Source organism: Pseudoliparis swirei, chromosome 19, assembly GCF_029220125.1.
Source record: "Pseudoliparis swirei isolate HS2019 ecotype Mariana Trench chromosome 19, NWPU_hadal_v1, whole genome shotgun sequence".
Classification (NCBI taxonomy): domain Eukaryota; kingdom Metazoa; phylum Chordata; class Actinopteri; order Perciformes; family Liparidae; genus Pseudoliparis; species Pseudoliparis swirei.
In genome coordinates, this window is record NC_079406.1 from 533,644 (window position 1) to 557,561 (window position 23,918).

Below are 23,918 nucleotides of genomic sequence, written 5' to 3' on the forward strand. Positions count from 1 at the left end.
AATGCCAGAGACTCAACCGAAAAGTAGGACCAATGCAGAACAAAGAACATTCCAACATTGCTCTCATGACGACTTGATAACGCCTCTTTTTCTATAGCGGGTCAGACTATTTGACCTTGAGCCCTGCCAGCTACTCCTACAGCAGCCCCTCAACTTACTCCAGGTAATAACACAAGTCCAGGATCCTTCGCCCTGATCCACACCAACTGAACGCCTCCACTTGGACGCACTTCAAACCCGTTGATCTTCACTTGGGAGGAAGCGACCAGTCGTTCACTCGTCTCACTTGTTCACGCTCGAGGGTTAAAACCTGCTGCGTCCACTTCAGGCCACACTTCTCACGTGGACTGAAGCTCTTTTCAGTCTCTTCCTGTAGTCGTCTTGTGGCCGCTATGATTCAACGGCAAATTCTCAGCCAGAATAGCGACATTTAAAGCCGACTGATTGCGTTCCTGCCCAGTGAGATGATTTGACATTTCTCTGCACTAACGCCAGGTAGCAACACAATTCCCCAATCTGCTTTAAACCATCAGCCTACCTCGTCCCCCCGGCCTTGATATGCACTAGATATGTGGGTCAGGGTCAGCCCAGACACTAGGAGGCACAGCGGGGGCTCAGAGGGTCATTTACACTGATTCAGTGCACAGGAAACAAAAGGTCAGCGGGTCAGCCAGAGCTGCTCGAGTAACTCGTCTCCATGTCTGCGTCTCCAGTGACCTGCTGTCATCCACCTGTAACTTCTGCCAGAAGCCAGTTGGTCATGATGCCAAGATCACCGTCGAGCACCTCGACATCAACTGCCACCCCGACTGCTTCAAGGTACTTCCTCGTCTCTGGCATTTATCGGACGACACAAAGTCCTGGAGGAAGTGAGCTTCTGGTCCCCTTCACAAAATAGTGTGACATTGTTAAATGTGTTGATTTTCTTTTTGTAGAGAATTGGATGAGAAGATTCAAACTGATGTCAGACAGCAGCAGTTCTAACTGTTGGTTACCAGCATTAAGACTTTGAGGTTCAGTGAGAATGTAAAGGATGACGACTCTGCTCTTCCTCATCTCTACATGTGCTTTCTGTTTCAGTGCGGTGTGTGTGGGAAGCCCATGGGAGACCTTCTGGACAGCATGTTCCTCCATGGGGGGACGGTCCACTGCGAGACGTGCTACAGCAACGCCTTGGACTGACCCGCCTCGTGGGCTCCACCCTCCCTTCATGGTCATTAGCATATAAAGTGGGAAGTGACCTCTTTCTCCCTGTTTGAGCTCAGGAATGATCAAAAGGTTGTTATAGTGAACACGGTGACTATATAATGTGGATTCTTAAATCATGTTCTAAACGCTTGTTTTTGACCCTTGTGCTGAAAGCTGTAGACTGTGAAGGATGTGTCATGAGCATTATGAATGGAGCAACACGAGCTCGGAGGGAACAACTCGAGAATTTACTGCAGTCGTTGTGCAAAAATCTTTATTATAAAATGCTTACTTATTTTTCTCTTGATACAAAATAGTGTGTCACATGTATGATGCTTTGTTGAAAAATAAAATGATTTATATACTCGTGTTCTAAACATGTGACGCAGACACAGCACATGAAGTCTCAAGCAGATACATGTTTTAGAAAAGCATCAAACTATGGCACATGAATATCTTGGCATCATGGAACAGAAACATGGTCGGGGCAAAATTACAAATAACTGCTATAGAGATTGCCCCTGAGGAGAATCCCCCTTCTGCCTTTCACCCCTCTAATAACATTGTGCTTGCATATAAAACAGCTGATCATAAATGTGACTAATAACCAGCAGCTGCCTGCTGAAGAACTTCATTGTCTGGATGCTCTTCACTCACAGAGCGCGCCTGGCTCTCTCCTCCCTAGGCTCCGCCCCTGGCTCTCCTCCCTAGGCTCCGCCCCTGGCTCTCTCCTCCCTAGGCTCCGCCCCTGGCTCTCTCCTCCCTAGGCTCCGCCCTTGACTCTCCTCCCTAGGCTCCGCCCCTGGCTCTCTCCTCTCTAGGCTCTGCCCTTGACTCTCCTCCCTAGGCTCTGCCCTTGACTCTCCTCCCTAGGCTCCGCCCCTGGCTCTCTCCTCTCTAGGCTCTGCCCTTGACTCTCCTCCCTAGGCTCTGCCCTCGACTCTCCTCCCTAGGCTCCGCCGCAGTCCAATGAGAATGTGCCTCTGTGGAAAAGCTGCGGCTGAAGCTAACGTTAGCAATGCAAGGCGGAGTAATAATACCACTTTTAGCATGTAGAACATTCTCCTCCCATCACTGAACTGGGGACAAACGGATCATGTCAGCTGAACAAAATCTAAAAATCTATTATAGTGTCAGTAAAACTGCTCATACGGGTAAGGAGGTTTTGGCGCGGGGTGACTCCGCCTCCTTCCCTCCTGTGTTTCCTGCGTCAGTGCTTCCCTCGGGCTCGGCCCACAGCGATGTTCTGGATGTGTTTCCACAGCAGCGAAGGGTCCGACTCGTTGTGTCGTATCAGAGACTCCAGCCCCTCCGCCTGGTCCAGGCTCTGCCAGTAATCCTGAGGCCATATATGCAACCATCTGTGGACAGACAGGCGAACAGATTGGGCTCATCACAGAGAATATTTTAATTGGACCAATAAAATCGTCTCTGCCCTCGGGATGTTGCTCTTCACATTAAAGCACAGCGAGTCGAAGCTTTCGCACCCGGCACAAAGAACGATGCAGGAGCGGCTCACCCGTCGTCGGCCGGTAGCTCGTGGGCGTGTCCGTACCCCGGGCGCGGCAGCGGGCAGCCCATGTGGGAGTTGTTGGCCGTTGCAGAGCGAGGCGGCGGGTTCTTCTTCGGGGCTTTCCGGTACGCTCGTTCCGCCGCCACCCGGGCATTCTCCTGGTCACACACGTAACATTCAAAGCCATTCAGGTAGTTGGGTTTACTCATGTCGTTCACGCCCCACTCACGGCTCTCCAGAGCCTCCAACAAACGGGTGTTGGTGGTGCGGCCGGGGCTTTTGAACTCTAGATATTTAGCATACTCCTGGTCGTCCTCGTCAAGGCGCTTGAGGAAGTCGGCGAGGGCTTTGGGTGAGGGGAAGTCATCGATGATGATGGCGGAGCGGTTGCTGGGCAGCCAGTCGGTCACCGCGGGGGAGCCTCGGTAGACGGGCACGCAGCCCTGGTGGAGCGGCCGCCACAGCTTCTCCGTCATGTAATCGGGACACAGGCCGTTCTCCAGCGCCAGGTGGAATTTATAGCGTGCGACAAACTTCATAAAGATGTCCTCTTCGCCGGTAGCTGTGGACGTGTCCTCCAGACGAGCAGGCAGCGGTTTGTTGTTCAAGCATTTCCCATAAGAGTCGACCTATGGAGAGGACACCGGGGAGATGAGTCGTCTCACTCTTTCAATGGTCGACATGTTTCAAACCCTGAGGACACATTTCACACCCGGCTGTATTTGCAAAGCATTTAGAGGCGTCACTGCGGGAGGATTCATAATTCAGTGGCAGGGCTCATAATTGAGGAGAATACTGAAAATGATATTCAACACCAAGCAGAAAGTCTTCTATTTGAGGACCAACGCTGGAGGATGAGAGCAAAAGAAATACAATTCAAACTCCTGTTTAAATGCGTCTATGAAAGAATAACCCATGAGATGTGCCTACAACCTATTTGTACAGCATGTGGCTGGTGGAACCAGAAACATCCTCCTCGGTTATTCTCATTGGGAAACGGCAGCTCACCATGCAGCAGACGGCTTTTCTCTCCATGGGATAACAAAGCAGGTACATCTTTGTAATAATGGCCTTCAGAAGCATCTCGGTACTGTACCTGAATATACTTCATGAGCTCCTGGACGTATCGGTTTCTGTCTGATGGAACATCGCAGTGAGACTGCATGTAGAGCACCGGACCCAGGCCCTCCCTCCTCAGCCGGTTCTTCTCCTCCAGGGACACGACCACGGGCTCCAGTAAGTAGTCCAGAGAAGGGAGCCACTGCAGGGTCAGCGGGTAGTCGGACTCCCTGCGAAACGTGGCCGTGTAGTTGAACAGCCGGATCCCCGGCCCGTGGGAGAGGAAGTAGTTATTCATAGGAGACTCTTCATGGAACAGAGCCCACGTCTGGTGGCGGAGGCGAGGGAGTGGCGCCTCATAAGCCCGGAAGTCTGTTCCATAAAAGATGATGGATGCGGTCCGTCTGTACAGCTGGACCTGTCGGGACCAAACCCACGATGACTGCTGTTGAATTAGACAATTTACTAAAGCAATATGTAAATTAGGATTTACTAATATACCATAACTTCATACATGTTATAGAATGTGTGTTATTGTTTAATAATTTACAATATTGTTTGGTAAATGTCTGTGGATTATTATTGAATGGATTACTGTAACAGGCAAGATGCATCTTTCTGTGTGACAAGGAGCAGATCACTTGCAGCAAGCGATGCCCTTCCCCCGACATGGAGAGGCCCCATTCATGCGAATTGGGGCCGGAAAGGAAGTTCACACCTGGCTGGGAGAGACTGAGTAGCAGACGGAGAGGCATCCTGAGGACCCCGTGATGCCATTCAGAGCAGAGGACAGAACGATGCAGAGGAAGAGGGACAGATGACTTCAAGTGTCAAGAGGCGTGGACACGCTTTCAACACCGACGGACAGACGGCTCAGCCAATGAGTGGATTAGGACTAATGTTTTACCTAGACAGGTTAACCAATGAGAAGTGAATATCTCCCCTGGGGCCGGGAGGTATAAAAACAGATGTTGACCAGAGAGACGAGGCTTTTGACCTTTGGATGACGGCGGAGATGCACTGCATGCAGGTTAGCTGCATGTAGGCCGTGATCCTGTGAGAAGCCCTCAGCTGAGGATTAGATTTAGTGAGCTTGACTTCTGTTAGACAGTTAACTGCTTTGGCGGTCTGTGGACGCAGTGGGTCATGCTCCCTCAGCTGAGTTATACTCTGTATCTGAACAGTTATTAGTTATTATCAACAATTGGTAATACTTTTTATTAAATACATTTTATTAGAACTTTTCGACTCCGGACATTTTCTTCGGTTCAGCACCAGGGGATTTCTGAATACTTAACACTGCCAGTCAGAACAACGTCAGATTAGAATGTGAGCGTGCGGCTTCTCGCGGCCACAGCCAGCAGCTCCAGTGAACGGCTTTACGAGGTGATATGTCTCGGGTACCTTGCGGTTGCTTGTGACCAGGCAGGAGGAAGTGGCACAGTCGATGCGTTCAGAGTCCCCAGGGAAATGTGGGAACAGACCCCCACTCCACCAGAGGAGGATGGGCAGCTCCTTGTTGCTGCGGAGGTCATTGTTGCCTGGTCCTCTGTACGGACCGATGGAGGCAAAGTCCATCTGAGACAGAGCACTCTGAGGCTGGAAGGCTCCTCGCTCCTCCAAGGCCTCAAGGGGGAGTTCATCTGGAAAGGAGGCAAAAGAGACCCAGACCCAGCACAGGACCCCCAACAGGCCCAGACACGCACAGGGCACCAGCCTGCCCCGACCTGCCATCTACGAGGACAACAACAACAACACACGTTAGAGGGCTCCGATAGGTCCCCAGTCAAAGGAACAATCCGCTGTGTTTACAAGTCTCCGTCAGTGCTCCCCACAGCCCACATTAAAGTACTGAGATGTAGTTGTTGCTCCTCGGCGCTAGCGTCGGTGAGCAAACACGATCCATACCGATCACATTCACATCAGTCTGAGCAGCTGATATCGAACCGATATCGACGCATATAACGGCTCCACTGTTTCCTACCATGAAAGCCGCAGCGCACACATGGAGGGCCGTTGTTCTCGACTCTTCAAGCCGGAAACAGACAGCTGGTCTCCGGGTGACTTGGTCTGGAGAAGCAGTGATGACAGCGAGCAGTCTGCTGAGCCAACGGAGCACAGGGAGCACGAGCAGCCGGGGTCTTCTTCTACGTTTCAGGTTCTTCTTCTTCTCCTTCTTCTTCGAGTGGTGAACTGACCCAGGCTGCGCAGCGCCCCCTGCCGCTCCGGAGGGTCTGTTGCTCTCTTAACGTTTGGCCACTGCAACCTGCACAACATCTTTGCTCTATGTTCAGACACATTCAAACCCTAAATGTACTCAAATGCCATAGGCACGTACTGTTTCTACACAACACAAACGATGATCGTTGTAAAGGTATGATAATAAATAGCCTACTTTATACATCAACAAATAATAATACAATACTAACTTAATAATTCATTTAAATTTCATACAGGTCGAATACTTTTTTTCATCCTCGACTGTTGCATGTCTTGACTCGGTAATTGCGGTCTGGTACCTTTTTTCATTGTCAAATATATCTATCTGAAAGCGGCAGTTGACATATTTCCTCTTAAACATGTGTAGGATCATACTTAAGTATTAGGAGCTAAAGATGTAAGGTACCACGAGTAAAAGTAGACGACTGTGTTTGGGTAGATCATTAAACTGTTAGGGGTATAGAAACAGTAACCACACCTCCAACGGACAGTTTGTTGTCACAATTTATAAGCAAATACAAATAAGTGATATAACGGGCTTTAGGACCTCCGTTCGTATGGGCGATGTGCACGTGCAGCTTCTAGAAGGGCGCGCGCACGTCACGACACTAAACCTCCGATGAATGGGAGGAGGGAGGACCACGCAGTGTTACTATTAGGAACCGGGTGAGTCCACATACATGTGTCCTACAAGGCGCGTTCACTTCTAGATGCATCGCTGTGTGCTCTGGGTGGCTTTCCATCTGCTTTTGAGTCTCATATGCACTGAAGCTAACGGTTAGCCCCTGGCCAGGCTAACCGTTAGCTTCAGTCGCCAGGACGGATGTCAACAAGCCACCGTCCCAGCTAGCTCGGAGAAGCCTCCGACCGGTTCCGGTTCCTTGTAGCTTCCGGTCTGAACCTCTCCGCGAGCAGCTTCACCGACCCGACGAAGCTGTGTTGGAAGACTTTGAGCTGCCAGTCACAACAAGCTCGTACATGTTCGTGGTCTGCGCATGTGCGGTGCTCTTCTCCAGAGTCGGCTCGTGGATAATGTCCTAGCTGTGGCTATCATGAGTCAGCAGTGTCACGTCAGAGCTCGTGCAGAGCTTCCCCCAGGCAGACATCCCGGCCCTTCAGCCCTGATGTGTCCCTGAAACTAGTCAACCTTTACACATGGCATGGTCTTTGTTGTCAGGCCCAGACGAGGTCAAATACAGACAGGCCCGGGGTGGGTAATCGGGAGAATCGGGAGAGTTCCCGGTGGGCCGCTTCATTTCTGGGCCGGTCGAGAATTTTATTTGTTGACATTTGTCAGGTTAGTCCATCTTCTCTTAAAGTGGGCTACACAAGTTCAGCATTCTGACACCGCAGCCTCTGCATGGGTTGTACCATGCGAGGAAGTTCACCCCTCCCAAATAATAGAGTTGGTTCAGTCCATTATGGAACTCAACCAACTCTATTTTGGAGGGGTGAACTTCCTCGCATGGTACATACACCATGCGAGGAAGTTCTCCTCTTCCAAATAGAGTTGGTTCGGTCCTTAGCCGTCTTTTCCAAAAAGTTTTCTCAGCTAGGATAGCTGGGCCGGCCCGACCGCAACGATACGCGTCAGGGAGGACGGACGGGAGGAAGAGGGCAGGAGGGGCTGGAAAAGCCAGGTTGAGAAAAAGAAAGGCATTGGAGGAGGATGCTGCCAAATGTGCCAAGCTTACAGATTTATTTTCAAGAGGATAAACACAAGTGGCAACTGGTAAAGAGAGACAAAGGCCTAATGATTAGCAACATAACTATTCGGCTAACGTTGTAGCCTTGATTAATATCATTGTAGCGTTGTCAACCTATTCCCAAGCAAAATATTAAATTGAATTACAATATTAGCCTTTTTATATCACCCAACATATGGCGATCCATAGACTTTGCAAATATTATACAAATATTGATATATACTATTGATATTGAAGTATGCAGTAATATCACTCTTAATTTTTCTTTGTAGCTTCGGAGCAGCAGATAAGAGTCTCCTGCTGAAGATGATGAGCCCGACATTTGCAATGAGGAGGCCATGACGACAGGGACAGGTAGAGAGGATAACAGTGGACACTATATGAATTAAAGTTATATATTCTAAGAAAGAGCGGTAGAGTACTTGATGAACCAATATGCATTGTTTACTCAGAAGTGGGTGAAGTAAAGGAGTAAATCACCACTATATAATACTCATGCAGAAAAATGATAATGACAATGACCATGATAATGACCATGACAATGACGGCCCCCATGAGGTCTCACTCCAACAAATCTGGCCTACTGCCTAATCTGAGTCTGACACCCCTACGCCCTTCTGCCTTTTTTAATGTTGTGCATATTTTTTGTTAACTTCTCATCTTAAGTGGATTATTATTGTTGTATTTAACCGTTACATTATTTGTTGGACCATGGTATTAATAAAAGAACTACAGGATAGTAAGAGCTGAACTGTTGCTTCATTTATCCAATTTCCACTATACCATGAACAAAGTGGGCTGGTCTTGAGCCTGAAATTCCCGGGCTGAAAAGTGGCCCCACTCCGGCCCTGAATACAGATGCTTCTAAAACATTGTTTCCTCTCGTTCAGTATGTTTAATTTCCTTGACCCCAATGGTGATGTGGTTTCCCTTTTGAATCTGTAGTATGTGTTCTCTTCTTACTCTTTCAGTTTAAACTGACCCTGGTCTGCCACATGTGTGGAGGCCCTGCTGGGAGGAAGGAGCCATGATGAGCGGAAAGAGCCTCCTCCTGAAGGTGATCCTGCTGGGGGACGGTGGCGTGGGCAAGTCCTCCCTCATGAACCGCTACGTCACAGACCGCTTTGACTCCCAGTCCTTTCACACCATTGGCGTGGAGTTCCTGAACCGGGACCTGGAGGTAGACGGGCGCCTGGTCACTCTTCAGATCTGGGACACGGCCGGCCAGGAGCGCTTCAAGTCTCTGCGTACGCCCTTCTACCGAGGCGCCGACTGCTGTCTGCTCACATTCGCTGTCAACGATCTGCAGAGCTTCCAAAACCTTGGCTGCTGGAAGAAGGAGTTCATGTACTACTCGGATGTTAAAGACCCTGAGCGCTTCCCTTTTGTGGTACTGGGCAATAAAATCGACACGGCGCAGAGGGAGGTGGGAGAGGATGAAGCCCGGGCCTGGTGCGAAGAGAACGGCTGCTGCCCGTACTTTCAGACCAGCGCCAAGGACGACACTAATGTCACCGCGGCATTCGAGGCGGCGGTCAGGGAGGTTCTGGCTGCGGAGGACCAGATTCACCATGCACTACTGAGTAGTACTATTGATCTCCATGGCAACCGCAAAACCTCTCGTGCATCTTGTTGCTGATTGGTCGGGTCAGGTGTGACTCCACCTCGTCTTCACGTGTCTTGCTGAAACTCGCTTCTGGCAGTTTTGAAAGACCGAGATGTATTTTTAATGTACTGAAGGTACTGAGCGCGGTATCCCGGAGGAATGTGGACCAGATCCAGCTGCTCTGTGGACGTCTGCGCAGACATTCAGCTGCAGACGCCTCGTTAGTGTGCTAATCAAAGTACAGGCGGCCGCTACGGGCGGCCGATGCTACAGGCCGATGCTGCAGACCGATGCTGCAGGCCGATGCTACACGGCACCGCTACACGCCGATGCTACAGGCCGATGCTACACGGCACCGCTACAGGCCGATGCTGCAGACCGATGCTACAGGCCGATGCTACAGGCCGATGCTGCAGACCGATGCTACACGGCACCGCTACAGGCCGATGCTGCAGACCGATGCTACAGGCCGATGCTGCAGACCGATGCTACACGCCGATGCTACAGGCCGATGCTACACGGCACCGCTACAGGCCGATGCTACAGGCCGATGCTGCAGGCCGATGCTACAGACCGATGCTACACGGCACCGCTACACGCCGATGCTACAGGCCGATGCTACACGGCACCGCTACAGGCCGATGCTGCAGACCGATGCTACAGGCCGATGCTGCAGACCGATGCTACAGGCCGATGCTACAGGCTGATGCTTCACGGCACCGCTACAGGCCGCCGCTACACGCCGATGCTACAGGCCGATGCTACAGGCCGATGCTACAGGCCACCGCTACAGGCCGATGCTACAGGCCGATGCTACACGCCGATGCTACAGGCCGATGCTACAGGCCGATGCTACACGCCGCCGCTACAGGCCGATGCTACACGCCGATGCAACAGGCCGATGCTACACGCTGATGCAACAGACCGATGCTACAGGCCGATGCTACAGGCCGATGCTACAGGCCGATGCTACACGGCACCGCTACAGGCCGATGCTACAGGCCGCCGCTACACGCCGATGCTACAAGCCGATGCTACAAGCCGATGCTACAGGCCGATGCTACACTCCGCCGATGCTACACGCCGCTGCTACACGCCGCCGATGCAACAGGCCGATGCTACAGGCCGATGCTACAGGCGATGCACGCCGATGCAACAGGCCGATGCTACACGCCGATGCTACAGGCCGCCGCTACATGCCGCTGCTACACGCCGATGCTACACGCCGCCGCTACAGGCCGATGCTACACACCGCCGCTACAGGCCGATGCTACACGCCGATGCTACAGGCCGCTGCTACACGCCGCCGCTACAGGCCGATGCTCCGCTACACGCCGCCGCTACACGCCGATGCTACACGCCGCCGCTACAGGCCGATGCTACAGGCCGCCGCTACAGGCCGCTGCTACACGCCGATGCTACAGGCCGCCGCTACAGGCCGATGCTACAGGCCGCCGCTACACGCCGCCGCTGCGCGATGCACGCCGCTACAGGCCGCCGCTACAGGCCGATGCTACAGGCCGATGCTACAGGCCGCCGCTACAGGCCGCCGCTACACGCCGCCGCTACAGGCCGATGCTACACACGCCGCTACAGGCCGCTGCTACACGCCGATGCTACAGGCCGCCGCTACACAGCCGCCGCTACAGGCCGATGCTACAGGCCGCCGCTACACGCCGCCGCTACAGGCCGATGCTACACGCCGCTACAGGCCGATGCTACAGGCCGCCGCTACACGCCGCCGCTACAGGCCGATGCTACACACGCCGCTACACACCGCCGCTACAGGCCGATGCTACAGGCCGATGCTACACGCCGCCGCTACACACCGCCGCTACAGGCCGATGCTACAGGCCGCCGCTACAGGCCGATGCTACAGGCCCCGCCGCTACACACCGCCGCTACAGGCCGATGCTACAGGCCGCCGCTACACACCGCCGCTACAGGCCGATGCTACAGGCCGCCGCTACACGCCGCCGCTACAGGCCGATGCTACACACCGCCGCTACACACCGCGCTTACAGGCCGATGCACAGGCCGATGCTACACCGCTACACCGCCGCTACAGGCGATGCCAGGCCGATGCTACAGGCCGCCGCTACAGGCCGATGCTACACGCCGCCGCTTCCTTGGTACTCTTTCGGTCGTGTTGCAGAAGAACATTGGTTAATATGCTGGTTGAGACCGAGACGGCCTCCTCCTCCTCTTCCTCCTGAAGGTCTCTTCATCAGTGAAGGACCAACATGGTTCAGGAACGAGGAACATGAGACGGCTCCTCACGCAGGAACACCTTCACAGAAACTACGCTGGTCCTTAACCCTTTGTGTTCTGTTACTACTCTTTAACCCTTTGTGTTCTGTTACTACTCTTTAACCCTTTGTGTTCTGTTACTACTCTTTAACCCTTTGTGTTCTGTTACTCCTCATTAACCCTTTGTGTTCTGTGTTACTACTCTTTAACCCTTTGTGTTCTGTTACTACTCTATAACCCTTTGTGTCCTGTTACTACTCTTTAACCCTTTGTGTTCTGTTACTCCTCTTTAACCCTTTGTGTTCTGTGTTACTACTCTTTAACCCTTTGTGTTCTGTTACTACTCTTTAACCCTTTGTGTTCTGTGTTACTCCTCTTTAACCCTTTGTGTTCTGTTTCTACTCTTTAACCCTTTGTGTTCTGTTACTACTCTTTAACCCTTTGTGTTCTGTTACTACTCTTTAACCCTTTGTGTTCTGTGTTACTACTCTTTAACCCTTTGTGTTCTGTTACTCCTCTTTAACCCTTTGTGTTCTGTTACTACTCTTTAACCCTTTGTGTTCTGTTACTACTCTTTAACCCTTTGTGTTCTGTTACTACTCTTTAACCCTTTGTGTTCTGTTACTACTCTTTAACCCTTTGTGTTCTGTTACTACTCTTTAACCCTTTGTGTTCTGTTTCTACTCTTTAACCCTTTGTGTTCTGTTACTACTCTTTAACCCTTTGTGTTCTGTTACTACTCTTTAACCCTTTGTGTTCTGTTACTCCTCTTTAACCCTTTGTGTTCTGTTACTACTCTTTAACCCTTTGTGTTCTGTTACTCCTCTTTAACCCTTTGTGTTCTGTTACTACTCTTTAACCCTTTGTGTTCTGTTACTACTCTTTAACCCTTTGTGTTCTGTTACTACTCTTTAACCCTTTGTGTTCTGTTACTACTCTTTAACCCTTTGTGTTCTGTTACTACTCTTTAACCCTTTGTGTTCTGTTACTCCTCTTTAACCCTTTGTGTTCTGTTACTACTCTTTAACCCTTTGTGTTCTGTTACTACTCTTTAACCCTTTGTGTTCTGTTACTACTCTTTAACCCTTTGTGTTCTGTTACTACTCTTTAACCCTTTGTGTTCTGTTTCTACTCTTTAACCCTTTGTGTCCTGTTACTACTCTTTAACCCTTTGTGTCCTGTTACTACTCTTTAACCCTTTGTGTTCTGTTACTACTCTTTAACCCTTTGTGTTCTGTTACTACTCTTTAACCCTTTGTGTTCTGTTTCTACTCTTTAACCCTTTGTGTTCTGTTACTACTCTTTAACCCTTTGTGTTCTGTTACTACTCTTTAACCCTTTGTGTTCTGTTACTACTCTTTAACCCTTTGTGTTCTGTTACTACTCTTTAACCCTTTGTGTTCTATGTTACTATTTAACCCTTTGTGTTCTATGTTACTACTCTTTAACCCTTTGTGTTCTGTTACTCCTCTTTAACCCTTTGTGTTCTGTTACTCCTCTTTAACCCTTTGTGTTCTGTTACTACTCTTTAACCCTTTGTGTTCTGTTACTACTCTTTAACCCTTTGTGTTCTGTTACTACTCTTTAACCCTTTGTGTTCTGTTTCTACTCTTTAACCCTTTGTGTTCTGTGTTACTACTCTTTAACCCTTTGTGTTCTGTGTTACTACTCTTTAACCCTTTGTGTTCTGTTACTACTCTTTAACCCTTTGTGTTCTGTGTTACTACTCTTTAACCCTTTGTGTTCTGTTACTACTCTTTAACCCTTTGTGTTCTGTGTTACTACTCTTTAACCCTTTGTGTTCTGTGTTACTACTCTTTAACCCTTTGTGTTCTGTTACTCCTCTTTAACCCTTTGTGTTCTGTTACTACTCTTTAACCCTTTGTGTTCTGTTACTACTCTTTAACCCTTTGTGTTCTGTTACTACTCTTTAACCCTTTGTGTTCTGTTACTACTCTTTAACCCTTTGTGTTCTGTGTTACTACTCTTTAACCCTTTGTGTTCTGTGTTACTACTCTTTAACCCTTTGTGTTCTGTGTTACTACTCTTTAACCCTTTGTGTTCTGTGTTACTACTCTTTAACCCTTTGTGTTCTGTGTTACTACTCTTTAACCCTTTGTGTTCTGTGTTACTACTCTTTAACCCTTTGTGTTCTGTGTTACTACTCTTTAACCCTTTGTGTTCTGTGTTACTACTCTTTAACCCTTTGTGTTCTGTGTTACTACTCTTTAACCCTTTGTGTTCTGTGTTACTACTCTTTAACCCTTTGTGTTCTGTGTTACTACTCTTTAACCCTTTGTGTTCTGTGTTACTACTCTTTAACCCTTTGTGTTCTGTGTTACTACTCTTTAACCCTTTGTGTTCTGTGTTACTACTCTTTAACCCTTTGTGTTCTGTTACTACTCTTTAACCCTTTGTGTTCTGTGTTACTACTCTTTAACCCTTTGTGTTCTGTTACTACTCTTTAACCCTTTGTGTTCTGTTACTACTCTTTAACCCTTTGTGTTCTATGTTACTACTCTTTAACCCTTTGTGTTCTGTTACTACTCTTTAACCCTTTGTGTTCTGTTACTACTCTTTAACCCTTTGTGTTCTGTTACTACTCTTTAACCCTTTGTGTTCTGTTACTACTCTTTAACCCTTTGTGTTCTGTGTTACTACTCTTTAACCCTTTGTGTTCTGTTACTACTCTTTAACCCTTTGTGTTCTGTTACTACTCTTTAACCCTTTGTGTTCTGTTACTACTCTTTAACCCTTTGTGTTCTGTGTTACTACTCTTTAACCCTTTGTGTTCTGTGTTACTACTCTTTAACCCTTTGTGTTCTGTGTTACTACTCTTTAACCCTTTGTGTTCTGTGTTACTACTCTTTAACCCTTTGTGTTCTGTTACTACTCTTTAACCCTTTGTGTTCTGTTACTACTCTTTAACCCTTTGTGTTCTGTTACTACTCTTTAACCCTTTGTGTTCTGTTACTACTCTTTAACCCTTTGTGTTCTGTTACTACTCTTTAACCCTTTGTGTTCTATGTTACTACTCTTTAACCCTTTGTGTTCTGTGTTACTACTCTTTAACCCTTTGTGTTCTGTTACTACTCTATAACCCTTTGTGTTCTGTTACTACTCTTTAACCCTTTGTGTTCTGTGTGTTACTACTCTTTAACCCTTTGTGTTCTGTGTTACTACTCTTTAACCCTTTGTGTTTTGTGTTACTACTCTTTAACCCTTTGTGTTCTGTTACTACTCTTTAACCCTTTGTGTTCTGTTACTACTCTTTAACCCTTTGTGTTCTGTTACTACTCTTTAACCCTTTGTGTTCTGTGTGTTACTACTCTTTAACCCTTTGTGTTCTGTGTTACTACTCTTTAACCCTTTGTGTTTTGTGTTACTACTCTTTAACCCTTTGTGTTCTGTTACTACTCTTTAACCCTTTGTGTTCTGTTACTACTCTTTAACCCTTTGTGTTCTGTTACTACTCTTTAACCCTTTGTGTTCTGTTACTACTCTTTAACCCTTTGTGTTCTGTTACTACTCTTTAACCCTTTGTGTTCTGTTACTACTCTTTAACCCTTTGTGTTCTGTGTTACTACTCTTTAACCCTTTGTGTTCTGTGTTACTACTCTATAACCCTTTGTGTTCTGTTACTACTCTATAACCCTTTGTGTTCTGTTACTACTCTTTAACCCTTTGTGTTCTGTTACTACTCTTTAACCCTTTGTGTTCTGTTACTACTCTTTAACCCTTTGTGTTCCGTGTGTTACTACTCTTTAACCCTTTGTGTTCTGTTACTATTTAACCCTTTGTGTTCTGTGTTACTACTCTTTAACCCTTTGTGTTCTGTGTTACTACTCTTTAACCCTTTGTGTTCTGTTACTACTCTTTAACCCTTTGTGTTCTGTTACTACTCTTTAACCCTTTGTGTTCTGTTACTACTCTATAACCCTTTGTGTTCTGTTACTACTCTATAACCCTTTGTGTTCTGTTACTACTCTTTAACCCTTTGTGTTCTGTTACTACTCTTTAACCCTTTGTGTTCCGTGTGTTACTACTCTTTAGCCCTTTGTGTTCTGTGTGTTACTACTCTTTAATTCTTTGTGTTCTGTGTGACTACTCTTTAACCCTTTGTGTTCTGTTACTCCTCTTTAACCCTTTGTGTTCTGTTACTACTCTTTAACCCTTTGTGTTCTGTGTTACTACTCTTTAACCCTTTGTGTTCTGTGTTACTACTCTTTAACCCTTTGTGTTCCGTGTGTTACTACTCTTTAACCCTTTGTGTTCTGTTACTACTCTTTAACCCTTTGTGTTCCATGTGTTAACACTCGTGTTGCTGGAGGAGTCGGGCATTAGCCGATCATTTCCCATGATTTATGTACATGGGCCTGTTTACTAAGTTCAGTGTTACTCAAAGTTAAAAAATAATACTGCTGTTGATAAAATGTTTATTTTTCTGACGCACATTTAGATTCTCAGACCGACATGTTTTTTGTTTTGCAGACATTGTGATATTCTGTTTGATGGCGAGTTGATTTGAGTCTTCATAGAGGTCATCATTTATCACATTAACCCTGTGACTGCCTGTACCTTCCGGTCCCTTGGCCTTTTCTTTCTGATATCACGTTACATCTCTTTATTCTCCGTCTCAGCTGAATGAAGAAGTCCATTACTCCTCATGCAGCACCTGTCCATTCATGAAGTATGTTCACCTTGGTGATACTTTACTTTGAGCGTAATGTGTTGACGGGTTCTTCTGGGTTTGCCGCTCCGGGCCAGACGGGCCTTTGCCTGCTCGTCCTAAACACAATATGCCTCAAGCTAAGTGGAACGTGGTCTAAATTCATTCACATCGGTACTTGATTGCGTCTCGTAAAACATGCAATCTTGTGTATTGAGTTCAATGTGCGTGCAGACTAATGTGAACCCACTCGGTACTGTCGCGATGACGTGTTCTTTAGTCGGGCTCGAAGGGCTAGTTCCTGTTGGCGTGTCGAGGACCAGAGAAACGGAACCGAGTCGGACATTTTAACCACATTAAGCTGGTAGCCGACTTTAATTCAAAGCAAAAAAAGGGCTGTTAGTTTATCATTTCAGAGTTAATGTTTTCTGGATTAAGCAGAATACTTTCTCATCCATTTCAAACAGATCTATAGGTAACGTAGCCTCAGTGGGTACCTAGCAGCCGGTAGCATGAGGCGTCTTCACTGCAACGCTGTCCGATTCTTGTTGTAGTATTTATGAATGTAAAAGTTATTTCTTTGGGCTGTCTGTTAATGGTGTATGTAAATTGAAAAGGGCATTAATTTCACGATGTACAAAATGACACTGAGCGTCTCCCCCCCTGCACGACGGACGGTGAATACTTTGTGTGCTCGGCTACAAATAAAACATGCAACATACCAAATGAGAAACTGTTTGGAATTCCTGAATGTGGGCCTTTTTTTAAATAGACTAAAATGTGTCACTAACTCTTCAATGTGCTAAACCGTTCAGTGACTCGTCATCAGTAACAACTCGTTATGAGTCACCGCTCCTCGTTGACCAAGAAAGTGTCGAGTCCCTGAGACGTGAACACGGTTTATTTGCACTACATTAAAAAAGGAACCAAGCAGCGCACACTCAAATGAGACCTGGCTGCAAAGAAAAGGAAACATTCACAATGAAAACATATTTCTGACCCCGATATTTTACTAAATTAGATGTGAACACACAGCCTATGTTAGTGAAAACTTCTAAATAATCACAAGGGAATCAATTCACCAAATACTATTATGAAACAAGAGTATTGATGACCAGCTCAAGTGTGAGGGTCACCATAAGGCTCTGCAGCCGGGTACGGAGAGCACAGTGTGCCCCCCCGCTCCCTCTGCAACCTCCCATACAGGTCGGAGCCCCGCCTCTCCTTTTCACTGTGGCCCCGCCTCCTTGGGTGCACCTGGCTCACAGCCAGGTGCAGGGAGCAGTGCACCTGTGGACACAAGAGGAAACCATCCACCTGACAACACACCTCGATACGGCGCTCGACACAACCCGTCACCATGAACACACGTCAAGGAATACTCTCTTTATTCTCACATTTGACCAACAATCACACAGCCGGCTGCCATTTGACAACCACTCACAGCCGAGTTCACGGACTCATCGGCTGCTGCACGAGAGCGTCGGTCATCCTCAGAGGCAAGTCAGGCGTTATGCAAGAACTACGACAACATGCCCAGACAAAGCTGGGCTACATTACCTGTTCTGCATTGACTGAAGCGTCACGCCTCATTGTGTTTGTCTGATCATTATATATATATACACATATGATCAGACAAACAATGAGGCGTGACGCTGCAGTCAATACATGACATGATGTACAAAATGACAAATAGAAGTTGCCGCTTGCGCTTCTGACCTCAAATTATGAGAAACTATTTCAGAGCCTTTGTGAGGTTCTACTTGAAAGCATCAAAAGGCCTTCAGTCCCCTCACTGACTCCTTTACTTCAATAATGGGGGGGGGGTCATGCAGCAGCAGCTTTTAGAGTGTGTGTGTGTCCCAGAAGAGCTGCATTGAGGCGTTAGAGGTCACCCCTCTATCGTCAGGAGGTCGAGGGTTCAGTCAACGCTCCCGTGACCCTTCTACTGGCTCCTTATTGGCTAGTTTTAAAACAGGCATGACTCCATTGTTGAGGCTTCTTTCCAGCCCGTGAGAAAAGTCCTGGGGTCAACATGCTCGTCCGTCACCATGGCAACCAGATGTGAACCATTGTATCTACAACACCATTTCTCTGCAGCTGCATGCTAGCAGCACGTTTGTTGCTCATTGATGGTCATTTCTTACATACGTGAATCCAGTCGTGATATGTTATTTATATGAAACAGGAAGCAGAAACTAATTGTAGGGCATCAACAGCATGCAACAAGAACAATAATTGGTGACATGGCATAAGAAAGACTGCAATAAAACAAACTGCCTGTAAAAAGAGGAGACAACCCCACGCTAGAGAAAAGTGACATTCTTCCCAAAAAGTAAAAAATATAGAAAAGACATTAAGAGTCTGTGACCAGAGTGGAAGGAGAGCGGTGATGGCGAGCCTAACACCGTGCACCTATGCCCTTTCTTCCCAGATACCGAAGAACTGCAAAGTTATAGGTGGTGGACACCGTGTAGGTCAGCTATGGAAGGACAAGCAGAGACAGGCGGGGTCAGAGAAACAACAACTGAGAAGAGCTGCTCATTCATCCCAGTCAGCTGGGAAGGAGGAACACAGAGCAGCGGAAAACAAGTCATCAGTCATGGAGGCTTGAGATGCCTCGCGCCCACACAGTCACATGAGCCACTCACCAGAGCCAAGAGGGTGATGCCCGCACCGGCAAAGGCAGCAATGTAGAGGTCGTAGGTCATTCGGTACTAAAGGAGATGGGAGATGAGCATTAGTGGCCATGACGTGCGTCTTCGAGTCGCCATGGCGACCGTGGAGTTCCCCCCCGGGCGGCTCTCACTTCTCTGGTCTTGCACACAGACGACAGAGTCATCCCACAAGCTTTCCCCGGCACGGCGTTCCACGGCAGGAGTCCTGTGGAGGAGGACACGCCCACATTCAGGTCAGCACGGCGCCGCCAGAAGAACACGGCCCGGAGAGACCCAGAGAGACCCACAGAGACCCTCAGAGACCCAGAGAGACCCAGAGAGACCCACAGAGACCCAGAGAGACCCAGAGAGACCCAGAGAGACCCAGAGAGACCCAGAGAGACCCAGAGAGACCCAGAGAGACCCACAGAGACCCACAGAGACCCAGAGAGACCCACAGAGACCCACAGAGACCCGGCGCCCTCCTGCAGCTTCTAGTGAACACGGCTGTTAACAAACGTCCAGACGCTGTCGAGACTTTAAATCCATGAACAGAAGTCAGTGGAGCCTCTGAAGCTCCTGGAAGAGACGATGAACACGTCTTCAGTTCAGAGACCGAGAAGCTGAACCCAGAGCTGGGATGAAAGTACACAATAGTGTTGCTCCTTGTGTCAGTGTGTGTGTCACTGTGTGTCATTGTGTGTGTCACTGTGTGTCACTGTGTGTGTGTCACTGTGTGTCTGTGTGTGTCATTGTGTTTGTGTCACTGTGTGTCTGTGTGTGTCACTGTGTGTCTGTGAGTGTGTGTGTGTCATTGTGTGTGTCATCGTGTGTCACTGTGTGTGTCAGTGTGTGTGTGTCATTGTGTGTGTCATTGTGTGTGTCACTGTGTGTCATTGTGTGTGTGTCACTGTGTATCATTGTGTGGCTCAAGCAGCTGTAGACATGTCAGGGGTCACCACCACGGTCCATCTTTCTATGAATCCTATTTAACTGCTGACCCCGTGACCTTTGTCTCAGCCATTTGATCGATTGCCAAAAACATTACAATTTTAAATGGGACTGATATCTCGCTCAAAGTTTTGACCAAATAGCCGTTTACACCGGCTCTACACGGTCATTGCGTTAGCATGCACGCTGACCGCAGCGCTTAGCATCCGGCGGGATGGCGGAGGTGGTTTTTAAACAACGGCGTCCCTGACCCTCGGTCAGACGCTCGTTACCGTATTGCCTCGCGTCGACACAGAGCTGGTTGATGCTCGCTGGCGTCTCAGCCAGAACGTCAATGGTGTGGCAGGTGGCATCCATGTTGTAGAAGAAGTAGACGGGCAGGGCGGCGAAGGCGAACACCAACAGCCACAGCACGGCGAGGACGTACGTCAGCACGATGAACTGCAAGCATTAGGCCATCATCATCAAACCAGGCGGTGACTCCCTAGCTTTACCCCCCGTATGCTTATCTTTGCATGTCCCCAAAAGGTTTGGGGCCCAGAGCCCACGAGGGCGTGGCGCCGTGTGAATCCCATCCCCTCTCCCCGTCCCACTGGGCTCACCGAGGCGCTGAGGCAGCGGCCGCACATGGTGCTCCTGAACTCCCCAAAGGTCTGCTTGGCAGCGCTCGTGGTGTAGAAGCCCTCAGCCAACAGCATGATGCAGTAGAGGAAGAAAAACGAGGCCAATCCATAGATGACATACTGGAAATATTGGATGCTGAGGAGGAGACAATAGGGAAAGAACAACAAACTCCAGGGTTACAGAGAACCTACATCTTCTGAAGAGAACCTCGAAATAAATCCCTTGACAGGGTTGAAAAGATTTCTCTCTAATGATGGAAATGCTTAAATTTAGCACTCACAAGTAGGCGAAGGCGATGGAGTCCTGAAGGTTACGGGCAAAGTAGGTCTCGATGAGGCGCTCCGTCTCGGTGAGCGCCTGGTGGCCACAACCGCAGAAGAGGGCGATGCCGGAGAAACACAGCAGCGTGGCGGCCAGGGAGCAGTAGGCCACGCCCCCCAAGCAGCGCATACAACAGTCAGAGCAGCCTGCAGGGGTCATGGAGGGCAGGTGAGGAACTGGACAAGTGCACTTCCCCCACAGCCAACACACGTGTGCTCAGCAGTTGTTCAGATGGATCGTTTACAGTGGAGTGAATGTAGAGGTGCCCCAAAGGACACGGTCACTATCGACCAGTCTGACGCATTTACATTACATGGCCACCAGTTGCTTAGAGCCCCTGTTGACATCTTCAAAAGCAGCAAAGAGATGCTCATTATGGAACGATATGAATACTTATTGTGGATGATTCATTCAAGCCACGCTCAGCGAGTTCTCCTCTCTTGTCATTAAGGCCACACCGCCGCTGGAGGAGACAGCTCCAACAGACCGGCCACACAAACCCAAAGCTGTCATGTGGATGCTCGGACCCCCCCCACTCCATTCACCCCCCAGCATGGAGAGGGTGAGAAAAGGGGGAGGACGGAGCGGAGTGACAGGGAGAAAGAGGCAGCTTCTTTGTCCCTCAGCATCGGGGGGGACAAGGGCCCCCAATGTCCAGCTGACAAAGGCCAGAGGGGCCTCCTGCTGGGGGGACACAGGAACCAGAGAGCCTGGTGGGGCGCGAGGAGGAGGAGCTAGAAACACACACCGCTACTGTGTACACACACACACACACACACACACACACACACACACACACACACACACACACACAGCTACTGTGTACACACACATCTATTGAAGCGACTGTAATGTCTAGGTTCCGACAAAACATCAGGAGAGACCCACTTTGCCGCTAGAAATGGGCCGGAGAGAGAGAGAGAGAGAGACAGACAGAGAGACAGAGAGAGAGACAGAGAGACAGAGAGAGACAGACAGAGAGAGACACAGAGAGAGAGACAGACAGACAGAGAGAGAGAGAGAGAGAGAGAGACAGAGAGAGACAGAGAGACAGAGAGACAGACAGAGAGAGAGACAGAGAGAGACAGAGAGACAGAGACAGAGTGTGTCTGCAGCTCACGCCTACAGTATTCACACACACTTATCAGTATTTACACAGACCAAGAGGGCCGACAGACGGCCCCCACCCGGGGTAGGAGGGAAGTCTCATGTCAGACCAGAGCCAAGAAGAGGTCAGGGGGGGGATGTGCACCTGTGACCAGATCTGTGGATTAAAGACCGACCCTTCATTTGGGGGACGGTTTGTGCTCCTGATCAGTGAGTCAACGTCTCCCTGGAGGAGGGAAGGAGAGCAGACTGTGGGTCGGATCATTGGAGAAGCTCCTCCAGGCTGGCTGTTCTGAAAGACGTGACACGGTGCAGGTGGAGACCAGCTGGTCGTCACTCAGAACTTCACAAAGTATGATGAGCTCATAAAAACAGGAAGGAAATTAAAGTCCTGAAGAGAGTAACGTTCAGCCTACAAGTAGACCAGAGACCACCAGGACCTAGATCACGACACAGAGACCACCAGGACCCCAGAGACCAGCCCTCTGAGCCAACGGGCCTCGTTCTGCTGGCTCTTTAAAAATTGAGAATGATTGAGACAGAAAGCAAAAGCGACAAGTGTGCTCAGAACGTGGCGCTGCCTCCTGGAGCATGAAATACATCATATCAATGAGCATCAGCCCTGATGGCCGACCTCTAAAAAACACAAACACACACATACACACACACACACACACACGCACATGCACACGTGTCCATAACGCATGTGTTGCTCAAGGCTCAGTAAGAAGGGCCTGCAGCTCTTACCCATGTCTGGAAGGGGAAGGCTCGTCCTCTGGTCCTCTGGTCCTCTGGTCCTCTGGTCCTCTGGTCCTCTGGTCCTCTGGTCCTCTGGTCCTCTAGTCCTCTGGTCCTCTGGTCCTCTGGTCCTCTGGTCCTCTGGTCCTGCTAGTCACGCAACTGGTCCTCTGGTCCTCTAGTCCTCTGGTCCTCTAGTCCTCTAGTCCTCTGGTCCTCTAGTCCTCTGGTCCTGCTAGTCACGCAACTGGTCCTCTGGTCCTCTGATGAGATGCAACTGGTCTGCGGCCGTATATCAACCCCACTCCGTTCTGCCCACAATGGACAGAGCCGCTGCGGATCTTAAAGAAACAATGTCTCTTTTCAATGAGCTTCAAGGCGGAGAATAATGAGGAGGTCAAGGTTTCTGCGCTTGCTGAAATGTCCTCAGTTCATTGTTGACGCATGTCTGCACATGGAGAGAGCCGACGGCGCTCAGCATACTGAAACCACGTCTCCTCCTCTGGGAGTGGACAGACTACAGGCCATGCAGCGCTTCTGGTTTCAAAGCCTGGAGCAGTTCAGCCTGATGAGAACTAAATGAGGAACAGCTGAGGGATTATGCAGATGCTCTGTGGGAGGAGACGCTGTGACTGGTCAGAGGAGCTGGAGTTACACATCAATATGAGCCTGAGCACTCCAGGCTTCACAAAGTGTCAGATACTATCAGTATTATATATATATATAATACAGAGCTGAACATGAGAAGATCCCGCAGCTGGCCAAACTGATATGAGCTTTTATCATATATCTTCTAAATTGCTCTATTTAGTCCTGGAATGTTCCTTTTTTTTAAAGCAAGCTTGAAGTGGCAACCATGCCCATAACCCCATAACCTCATAACCCATAACCCCATAGCTCATAACATAACCCCATAGCCCCATAACCCCATAGCTTCATAACCCCATAGCCCCATAACCCCATAGCTTCATAACACCATAGCCCCATAACCCCATAGCTCCATAACCCCATAACCTCATAGCTCCATAACCCCATAACCCCATAACCCCATAACCCCATAACCCCATAGCTCCATAACCCCATAACCCCATAACCTCATAGCCCCATAACCCCATAACCCCATAACCCCATAACCTCATAGCCCCATAACCCCATAACCTCATAACCCCATAACCCCATAGCTTCATAACCCCATAGCCCCATAACCCCATAGCTTCATAACCCCATAGCCCCATAACCCCATAGCCCCATAGCTTCATAACCCCATCGCCCCATAGCTTCATAACACCATAGCCCCATAGCCCCATAG

General features: G+C 48.9%; 4 protein-coding genes across 13 annotated transcripts in view; 2 read left to right on the forward strand and 2 right to left on the reverse strand.

Moving 5' to 3' along the window:
* znf185 (zinc finger protein 185 with LIM domain) overlaps positions 1-1,552 on the forward strand; it is a 12,830-nt gene extending 11,278 nt beyond the window's left edge. For 4 of the 5 annotated variants that reach the window (XM_056438814.1, XM_056438812.1, XM_056438813.1 and 1 more), the window contains 4 exons: positions 1-23; positions 98-163; positions 714-869; positions 1,081-1,552. The exon at positions 1-23 is cut by the window's left edge and continues 52 nt beyond it. In XM_056438814.1, coding sequence (XP_056294789.1) covers positions 1-23; positions 98-163; positions 714-869; positions 1,081-1,228 — 393 coding nt within the window. In that variant the 3' untranslated portion in view covers positions 1,229-1,552. The remainder of the gene's footprint in view (positions 24-97; positions 164-713; positions 870-1,080) is intronic. The other variant, XM_056438817.1, reaches the window with a different exon arrangement.
* On the reverse strand, positions 1,446-5,829 carry fut11 (fucosyltransferase 11 (alpha (1,3) fucosyltransferase)). 3 transcript variants are annotated; one of them, XM_056438821.1, is made up of 5 exons: positions 5,745-5,829; positions 5,165-5,494; positions 3,798-4,178; positions 2,708-3,330; positions 1,446-2,549 (listed from the first exon to the last, which is right to left on the reverse strand). In XM_056438821.1, exons 1-5 carry the CDS (start codon positions 5,745-5,747, stop codon positions 2,399-2,401), a joined length of 1,488 nt encoding a protein of 495 aa, XP_056294796.1. In that variant the 5' UTR covers positions 5,748-5,829; the 3' UTR covers positions 1,446-2,398. The 3 variants fall into 3 exon arrangements, with proteins under 3 accessions (XP_056294796.1, XP_056294795.1, XP_056294794.1); XM_056438820.1 differs by having other exon boundaries at positions 3,798-4,202; XM_056438819.1 differs by having other exon boundaries at positions 3,798-4,205.
* Positions 5,830-6,076: 247 nt separating this feature from the next.
* Positions 6,077-9,983, forward strand: rab9b (RAB9B, member RAS oncogene family). Of its 3 annotated transcripts, XM_056438829.1 has the most exons (3): positions 6,150-6,646; positions 7,959-8,040; positions 8,658-9,982. In XM_056438829.1, the coding sequence occupies exon 3, from the start codon at positions 8,714-8,716 to the stop codon at positions 9,323-9,325; it is 612 nt and encodes a 203-aa protein (XP_056294804.1). In that variant the 5' UTR covers positions 6,150-6,646; positions 7,959-8,040; positions 8,658-8,713; the 3' UTR covers positions 9,326-9,982. The 3 variants fall into 3 exon arrangements, with proteins under 3 accessions (XP_056294806.1, XP_056294805.1, XP_056294804.1); XM_056438831.1 differs by lacking the exons at positions 6,150-6,646; positions 7,959-8,040 and adding an exon at positions 6,077-6,134 and having other exon boundaries at positions 8,658-9,983; XM_056438830.1 differs by lacking the exon at positions 7,959-8,040 and having other exon boundaries at positions 6,149-6,646.
* Positions 9,984-17,096: 7,113 nt separating this feature from the next.
* Positions 17,097-22,743, reverse strand: plp1a (proteolipid protein 1a). 2 transcript variants are annotated; one of them, XM_056438828.1, is made up of 7 exons: positions 22,619-22,743; positions 20,724-20,910; positions 20,422-20,578; positions 20,092-20,260; positions 19,021-19,094; positions 18,863-18,928; positions 17,097-18,693 (listed from the first exon to the last, which is right to left on the reverse strand). In XM_056438828.1, exons 1-7 carry the CDS (start codon positions 22,620-22,622, stop codon positions 18,613-18,615), a joined length of 738 nt encoding a protein of 245 aa, XP_056294803.1. In that variant the 5' UTR covers positions 22,623-22,743; the 3' UTR covers positions 17,097-18,612. The 2 variants fall into 2 exon arrangements, with proteins under 2 accessions (XP_056294803.1, XP_056294802.1); XM_056438827.1 differs by lacking the exon at positions 22,619-22,743 and having other exon boundaries at positions 20,724-20,923.
* Positions 22,744-23,918: the final 1,175 nt, after the last annotated feature.